The sequence below is a fragment of the Opisthorchis viverrini genome (assembly GCF_000715545.1).
Source record: "Opisthorchis viverrini unplaced genomic scaffold opera_v5_357, whole genome shotgun sequence".
In the NCBI taxonomy this organism is placed as follows: domain Eukaryota; kingdom Metazoa; phylum Platyhelminthes; class Trematoda; order Opisthorchiida; family Opisthorchiidae; genus Opisthorchis; species Opisthorchis viverrini.
The window spans coordinates 190,615-199,895 of NW_008752012.1; the positions used below are offsets into that span (position 1 = coordinate 190,615).

Consider the following 9,281-nt stretch of genomic DNA (forward strand, 5'->3'; position numbering starts at 1 on the left):
CTAGCATGCAGAGTACATGTCCTAACCAGCGCAGCCTATGAAGCGAGTGATTCATCTATCGTGAGAAAGTTCCCTTTTCCTAGGACCACCTGGCATCCCTTAGCATTACTAATCCGGTGTTCCTACCAGACCTGACCAACGCTTCGGAGACACCGATGGTCAAACACTGACATCTTCCGTATGTCCTCTGCGGGTGGGGGACACGTTTCTGACCCACAAAGCAATACGGATCACCACCGGATCAACAGATAAACTGGCGTCACATCGGCGCTATAGGTGTCGGAAGTTGGCAATAGCTGCCCTGGCCTTTTCAATTAGAAAAAAATCTCATCTGCGGCCAGTCCACCAGAAGTTATACAGCTGCCCAGGTAAACAAACTTATCTACCACGTCGACTGGCTTGCCTGCAAGCATGAAGTGTGGGTTTGACCTCACCGTCTTATAACAGGTAAATAAATGGTCGATTCATCCTTGAACAGGGCGAAACCCAGCTTGGTTCCCACGAATCTCTCTCCCAATATTCTTGCAGCCTGCGCAAAATAATGCCAGAGAACACCTCAGATGCGACGGATACCAGGCTGATACCATGCTGGTTCTCACATGACGTTCTTGCGCCCTTTTTGAAAACTGGAATGATGGTCGAAGAGCTCCATACGGCTGTTATTCTGTTTTCCTTCGAAATCTGTAGTATGGTTGTCAGACTATTCATCAGGACATTGCCACCTTTGGAAAGCGCGGGGTGTAGACCGTCCGGGCCAGGTGCCTTGTTGCACCTCAGGATTGTAATCTCGCGCTGGATCTCGGTTGCTGATGGTGGGTTGTTGTCAATGTTCCATTCGGGCCGCTTGGTTCTTCCGGCGGTTGTGTTGAAGGTGACCAGGTGAACTGTTCTTGTTCGCCGCTCAAGACGGCGATTAAGGGAGTGGGTTGCTGTAGCGTTTTTTTCGCATATCGCCTCACTGACAGCTGCCTTCTTTTGACCGGTTGATCAGTTGAAACAGGGCGTGGCTGTCGCCCGTGGCGAAAGCCTTCTCCATCTCCTGGGCCTTCAAAATCCACTGGCGTTCCCTAGCATTCTTCAAGCTCCTGATTATCCGGTGTTTGAGGGATTCGCGCGCGTCATCATAGTCGCTAGTTGCCGGTATGGCCTTTCTGGTGGCAATAAGATCTGCTGGTCTCAATGGTGTCTAGTGTTCATTTAGTTGACTCAGATGGGCCGGACAAACAGTTCTGAAAGCTGAGAGCATTGTTTCTTTAACTCGCCTCCATTCATCCTCCAAGCAATCTTCGTCGTATGCGTGACTGTGCGCTTCCAGTAGTTTTCTAGGTGGATTAGCTCGATACCCTTTAGCTACTGAAACTTGTCGGAGTTGATGTACGAAACTGTTCTCTTTTGACGCGTGTACTGTTGGCAAAAAGCGAAGTGCTAAGCGGGCCCGCACCATGGCGTGACCAGAGTCAAGTTGCGTACACCAGAAGGAACGACAATCCTTAACTGAGGCTCTCCATCGGTAACTGATAGCCATATGATCTAATTGAGTCCACGACTGTCTTGTGGTAGGTGACCACCAGGTAACTCGATGTGAGCGTACTGGCCAGGAACAGACGATGATCTGCACACAACCAAAGGAGCCACTCTACTAGAAATCAGTAGCTTTTTGGGATTTAATGGTGAAGCTATAATGATTCCATTCCAGAAAGTCGTCCGTAATTAGTGGAAAATTCCACAAGAGGAGCAATACCAAATGGATAACCATTAACAGCGACGGTTTTGTCTGGCTGTTTTGCTGAAGAAATGCGCACTATGCGGAAGCCGCTAGGAGGGTCTCTAGTACAGTATGCAAGGTCGCCAACCAACACACGTTCATTAACGCTGCAGGGGAAGGTGCACATTCTGTTTGTCTCCTACATATCTGTTCGGTTCATAAGCATCCTTATAGCACACGTCTGAAACTTACTGGCACGGGAAGGTGGACAACTGGTTTAAGGTTTAGTGTAATCAGCAGAAAGAAAGAAAGCGTTCAGCTGTAACACCCTTTCGGTGCCTAGCTGCCATGCCACCCGAAGGAAGCACGAGGGCTGGGATACTGCCAGGTTGCCCAAGCCTAAACAGGGGAAGTCGAATGGCGGAGGTCGGATTCGAACCACAGACCTTCCGGTCGGTAAATTCGCGCTCCAACCACTTGGGCCATCTCGCCCCCAATGTAATTAGCAGCAGTTTAGGTAAACTATATACAAGTTTCTGTTTACCATCCATTCGGAGGAATAATCAAAAACACAAACGCCAATGCTACTGTCAACGAAGTCGTTTCGACAAGACTCCTGGCGTCGCTGATTCTTCGTCTTACAGTGGCACGCGAAACCTTGATTCATGAGAACCAAGTGGGATTTCGACCTGGTAGAGGCTGCGTTGATTACATCTTCATACTCCGTCAGGTGTTAGAGCGATCCACAATCTTGGCGTTCCTTCACTCCAAGGACGCGTTCAATTCTGTTGATCAGTCAGTGCTGCTAACTACACTTGCTCAACAGGGTATGCCCCAAAAGTTTGTGAACTTAATCCGGTCCCTATATTCAAATGCTTCTGGGTGTATGAGAGTGTTTGGTGAGCTCTCGAAAACCTTAATTACGAAAATTGTTCTCCGATAAGGATGTCCACTCTCTCTATTCTTGTCCCTCTTCGTCATCAATGAAATAATGAGGCGAACGCTAGGAGGTCTTCAAAACCTCGGTGTCCAAATTGCTGCTGGTGAGGACCTTATCGATCTGGAGTACGCAGATGACGTTGCCCTCATTTTTGAAGACCAAGGTGAAGCACAAGCCCTGTTGAATAGACTGATCGCCGTCATACAATCTTTCGGCATGCCGCTGACACCTTCAAAGTGCATGTTTCAGAACACACAGGCTCCTAACGTACCCATTACAATCCAAGCAGAATCGTTGTAGGTTATGGAGAATTTCACATACCTCGGTAGCTCTGATGGAAACTTGTGTGATAAAGCCAGTGCAAGACTCGAATCACGGCTGCTAATTTGTCACTTGTGGTGTCAACAAGGCATATCACTGGGGCTTAGGGGTAACGTGTACCATGTCACAGTAAGGGCTGTGTTGTATGACTGCGAGACCTGGCATCTTTAGACAGATGATTTCAATCTTCCTCAGGTTTTTGACCACCGATGCCTCGGAAGCATTACTGGTTTTCGATTACGAATTACTAACGAGGTGATTAGAAAACAGGTATCTGACTGCACTGTGTATGACTGGAAAACCTCCAGCACCATCAGCGGCGGTGGCTGGTGCTACGCATGCCGAACCACCGTCCACCGAGACGATTGGTGTTCTCCGTGTCTTACAGGCACCAACTACTTTTGTAATGCAATGGACGCACAACTGTAAAGTCATGTTGGACCGCGGGTCATTATCGGAACGTTATGTGGGTAGATCTACTACCGCCTTGATGCCGGTATCTGGTTACTCAAATAGTCCGGACACAAACTGATCAAACCTTCCGGGAAACGATACTTTTGCGGAATTTGTGACAGCAGTATAGTTGGCTGATCTTGAACAGGAGGCAAGAACACAAAACTAGTTCCAGTCGTTCTCGAATCTCGACTCCTTTGTTCTTCTATTTTTATTTCTGTTCGCTTTTCTACCTGATATATGTGCTGTTCGGATTTCTATCCTAATCTGGGACGTTCGGCAAACCGGTTAGCTACTCTACAAATCCAGTCCATCTTTTTTCAGCGTTAACCCTCTTACATCATCTGTTTTATCTCCAAGTGACCGGTTTCTTCCCACCCCTCCACCCAATGGAATTGACCCATCTGAGTACATTGATTATTTTGTTGACTTACTCGCGTTCTGTTCAGTCGAAATTGTCGGAAAAGGTAAGTCCATTCTGTATTTGCTAGAAGTTTCACGGACTAATAAACCAGTATCCAATATCTGTCTATAGGTTTGATATAAATATATTCGTTGCCGTTTTCCATGGGGTCATCTGATGTGTCACGAGAGGCTTTTTAACTGGCAAACAGTACATCACCGTTGCGCCGTTGATTGATTAATGTGACCTGTTGTTTTTGTCTCCTGGCATTTGGCTCGGACATTAGTTTGTCCTCGGTTGTTTTCCCTTGACTTCAACTACCAGCTACATACAGATCCCCTTAGGTCCGATCAGAAGTGGCCTGTTCTGGAGCGGGATGGCTCAGCGTTTGGAGCGTGAATTTACTGACTGGACGGTTCGTAGTTCGAACCCGACCTCTGCATCTGAACTTCCCCTGTCTGGGCTTGGGCAGCCTGGCAGTATCTCAGCCCTCGTGCTTCCTTCTGGTGGCATGGCAGCTAGACACCGAAAAAGTTTTACGGCTGAAAAATTTCTTGTTCTAGAAGGTCCATCTATGAATGCTGACCAAATGTAGGGGGATTTTCTGAGTAGCGTTTTCCTCTTTCGGCCAGAGTGGACAATGGTGCATATAAGTTATGTGCTATGGTGCTGATTCCTTGGATTCTATTCCGCGCAGCAAATCGCCTATTAGGTGCGATGAAAATGTTGTAGATGGTTAGTGGAACCATACTGAAACCCAGAAGCCATTTCCAACCCGACTGGAACTCTTCCGGTGACAAAACGGCAACAGCTGATCCGTTTGGTCGGATGTTGTATGTCAATAGTGTTTGAGAGAACGAAACCCAATACCCCACTGAAAACTCGTCTGGTTTCGACAAAGAAGAAGCTAATTGACAAGGCAGACTAAAGTGCTCGTGTGGTACGGCACTCCGTTTCCGATGGCTCAAACGATGGAGCGCTATGCTCGTCATTCAACACCGGCGATCCATTGACTGACGCATTCCAATCTCTGTTCCACATTAGTCGTATATTAATCTACCATTTCAAATTTCAACTGAAACATATTTCTTCACTGGATACAGAATTTGGCAGTATTCAGACAATCGAACCGGAATGTGGTAAAAATGTACGCAGACATTTTTCGGATGGCCTCTCAGACCGACAGGCTAGACTCTTTCTCTAAGATCTCTGTGACTTTATAAGGAAGCATAGTTCGCGTTATCCAGGGTCGTTTATTTATCGACTGTTGGCGTTGTATCGAAATGCACGGAAAGTGAATAACCTTGGTTGTTGGTCTGTTCGCCGAGCTTGGCAATTGGATTGCCAACGTTTCACAATCAATCGAGGTGACATCGTCAGAGCAGGGTTGAGTGGGTGACCCACCTCCTGCTCTGCCGATGTCACCTCGATTGGTGATGAAACATTTGCAATCCAACTGCCAAGCTCGACGAACAGACCAACAACCAAGCAGCGCACCCGAGCTACCTACATTTCACAACATTGATAGTGAATAACCTGTCGGTGCTAGTACGACTCATCAGTGTTGATCAAGTAAAACATGAGCCTGCGATGAGTTGGTTTCGCCATCCACTTTGGTATGCATGGTAGTCTGTTCTCATTCTGTTGGTCAATCTATCATTCCGTCTAGCCCACAGCTGTGGATCACACTGCCGCGTCTTACTACTCTCGCCTTGGTCATCGGCTTACTGTTTCGGGAATCTGTACAGCAGCATTTTCACTATCCAGCTGTCGTGCAAAATTTGGTGTCGTCGCACGTCAAGTGATCAACGGTTTCGAATAAAATTCAGATAGACCTGGTTTTCTTGAAAAGACAGAGAGCTTAGGGGAGTGAACACTAGGCTTTGGTATATGAGGGCTACTGACTGCGCGATTGGGCCATTGCTGCCAGCGTCATTAACCTATAGGGTTTAGCCCCGCGGTCCCCATCCAGGGAGGCGGTAGTTCTTAACCCGACTATTTTGACTGGCTGGTGTTTGTTAAACTTCGTTGCCAGGTCCTAGAGTGTCCACCACTGCACAGGGCTAGGCGAAAAGAGCTCTGCGAGGGAGACAATCCTCTGACATTTAGCGTACATGTCCTAACTGGCTTAATCTACGAGACCTCTGACGTTTAGCGTACATGTCCTAACTAGCTTAACCTACGAGACGTGAGTAATTCATCTGTCGTGGAAGAGTTCTTTCTTCCTAGGACTATCCTGCGTACCTCAACATCGCTATTCTTGTCAGACCAGACCGATTATTTGGAGACAGCGATGATCACACTGGCAACTTTCGTATATCCTCTGCGCGTAGGGGCCATGTTTCTGATCCATAAATCAGTATAGATCGCACTGCCGCAGTGTAAACTCTACCCTTGGCAGGCAAACTGACGTCGGCCCCATAGGTGTCGGAAGTTGGCAAAGGCTTCCCTGGCCTCCCCGATTCTAGCAATGGTAACATCTCCAGCCAGTCCACTGAGACTTATAAATCTGTCCAGGTAAACAAATTTATTTCCCACATTGACTAGCTCGTTTGCAAGTCCTCACCCAGTCTTCTAGCAATCTTTTCCGAATTATTGAAGTTTTTATGGTCTATCCCCGCCGTCAGTCATCATCATCATCATCATCATTATCAGCTGTAATAACCGCGTACTCGTGAATCGTAAGTGTTGAACACTGATGATAAATTGGTGCATACATCCAGCACTGTCAATGGGCTGTGAAGTGGGGGGTTGGAGGGTTGGGAAGGGAGCTATGCATTGAAGGCAATATCTTGGATGCACGAGCGCCATTGAGGGCGCGACTGGGCCATGTCTGACAATGTCTCTAGCCATGCCCGCCGTCAATTCACAACCAGAATGAGGTAGCCTGGTTTCCCGAAAGCCTTAAGTTTCCCATAACTGTGAACGTGCTTTCTCATTCGGGAACTCCTTGTAAGCATCAAAAGGATTTGCCTTTTCAGTCATTTCGTCGCAATCCACACGTACACATAGCGACATCCCAACCCACCTACACCTGTTCTCAACTTGTCACTGTCGGTACCTTTTAGGATGGGTTCGTTGTTTCCATTGTCAAAGAGAACACGACGCTGAGACAGTTTTGCGCTTCCGGCTTCCCAAGCTCGGAAGGCCATGTTGAATTCGCCCCAACGGTGAGTATACGATCCTATCATTATTTGAAATATTTGGACAAGAGTTCCTTCAATGGCGTTTGTTCTGGATTGTACGCATCTCTTTGATGGCCTTCATCGCTTCCACATCAAAACTGTCCTTCATTCATTTAGGAACAGATGCACCTCACCAGCTGGATTGATACTGAGAGGAACGGTGGATCGCTTCCAGATGACAGTCGTGTGCCATTGGCCATCCTACTTCGAGGTAAACAAATTCAATCTTCCCAGCTGAACTTTCAACCGCGGCTGTTCCTTCTGAGTGAGGATGATCCAGATCAATCCAAACTTACGTCTGTCGAACAACTGGACGTGAGTCACGTCGTGTTGAAGCCCGAAGATTTTGCCGAACTGGCTAAGGTAATTGCGCATCTTGCTGTCTTTTAGTTGACGAAATTTGTTATTCCGTGAAGGATGTATCGCGAACTGAGTAGGGAGCGAGATGGCTCACTGAGTTTGCTGGCCAGAAGGTCCGTGGTCGAACCCGAGTGGTTCGAACCCGACCTCTGGCCCTCGACTTCCCTTGTTTAGGCTTGGACAACCTGGCAGTATCCCAGTCTTCCTGTTTCCTTTGGATAGCATGGCAGCTGGGCACCGAAAGCGTACTACAGTTGAGCGATGTTTGTCTATTAGGGGTGCTAAGGTTTGCCAACTATGACCACCCGTGGTTCGAATCCATCCCTGCTTTTTTGGCCGTTCCTATACACAACCATGTTAGACCTGCTTTTCTTGCCTTGGTGTACATAATTCACAACCGATTTCGTCTGAATGGGGTAAAACCTTTCAATGACTGTATTACAGTCGGATATTTGATCTTACTCCACATGGATCTTGCCCCCTCCAGATGGTGGGGGTAAAATAATTACTTTGTTTATCAAGACACCAGAATACCAAAATTGCCTGCTCTGTTATCCTGTCCAACTCGTAATGTCATGAACAAGGGATTTTCAAGGGGTGCCCTATCAGATCAGTAAATCATATGTAAATCATATGTTTTGACCCATCTTATACGCAGCCGCCGCTTCTACTTGGGCCTTCTAGATACCCTGTCCACCTCAGCCTGTTCACCATTAACGAGGCTATAATTAGGAAACTATGTCCCGATACCGCCTATTTTCCGACACAAAAATCAAACCGTCTGTACTGTGCTTTGAGCAAATACTTTCATCGCCAAATGTTAGCCGTCTTGACTCTCTCTCTCTCTCTCTGAGGACTTGACAAATGCGGATCAATCACAGACCTGGATCTCGCTTACTCTCCATTCATAACATGACATCTGTCGATGGCTACCGAGTTCCTGCTAACTGACAACCAGCAGTGAATCTATGGTGAAAGAGATGCTGGTAGTGAACTGATGACCTACAAATGAACCGAATCTGTACGGCATTGTTTGTGACCAACTAGCGCGTCTGTCGGAATGAGTGTGAGAGTGTCTTGCTGGCTTGCTGCCCTATAATGAACGTTGAAAAATGCTACCAGTTGATGACAACTGTAAGTGGTATGCAGACGTACCTCGATCAGTTTGGAACTACTTATGAGATACTGAGCATTCCAAAAATGAGATTAATATAGCGGCTACGCAAAAAAAAGAACGTGTGATACATAAACAGACACCACCTACCAACAGTATCGACACGTCATCATCCGGATTCAAGAAGCTAGCTGCATTTAGGTGGTTTTGGAACACTCAAAACTTGATATACGACCTCCCAAACGAGCCAGATGGGAGATCAAATGCTCCTCTTGAGTCTATGTTCTGTGGGTCCACCGAGTGGTGAGAAAAACTAGCATTTGTGTGCAGCGAATAGCCGGCAGTTTTGGGGTGGAATTCCTTTCATCTTCCGCTTCACCGCGGGAGTTCCTCTTGCTCAGGGTGAAGCAAAACGAATTCAAACAGTGTTGCTTCAGCCGTGCCACATACCAGGCTGACCGTTGGCGCACCGTCGGTGTGACACGGATTCAAGAATCCCCCGAAAGCACGGTTTTCACAACTGTTTGTATACGCAGGCAAAGTGGGACTCCTTCAATAAAACACGGCTTATCACAAAGGGCCTTCACAGAACTTAACCAAACTGTCCATTATCGTGCGCTTTACTATAGACCTTTTGACGTTATCAGAAGGAAGCGAACAAACCTTGTTTTCAGTGATTGTTCATCTTGACTAGTACATCACAAATTTATATGGTAGCAGAAATCACGTGGAAAAGGTTAAGATCGGGGCTACATACACTTTAGAGAAATAGAAGTCAAAGGAAGGGGGGTTCGGTGCGG

General features: G+C 47.1%; 1 protein-coding gene across 1 annotated transcript in view; it reads left to right on the plus strand.

Annotated features, from left to right (window-relative positions):
* Nucleotides 1-2,712: 2,712 nt before the first annotated feature.
* T265_15114 (hypothetical protein) overlaps nucleotides 2,713-9,281 on the plus strand; it is a gene marked incomplete at both ends in the record, with an annotated part of 41,948 nt that continues 35,379 nt past the window's right edge. The window contains 5 exons of the mRNA XM_009176648.1: nucleotides 2,713-2,941; nucleotides 3,729-3,886; nucleotides 4,167-4,237; nucleotides 6,891-6,992; nucleotides 7,125-7,370. Coding sequence (XP_009174912.1) covers nucleotides 2,715-2,941; nucleotides 3,729-3,886; nucleotides 4,167-4,237; nucleotides 6,891-6,992; nucleotides 7,125-7,370 — 804 coding nt within the window. The remainder of the gene's footprint in view (nucleotides 2,942-3,728; nucleotides 3,887-4,166; nucleotides 4,238-6,890; nucleotides 6,993-7,124; nucleotides 7,371-9,281) is intronic.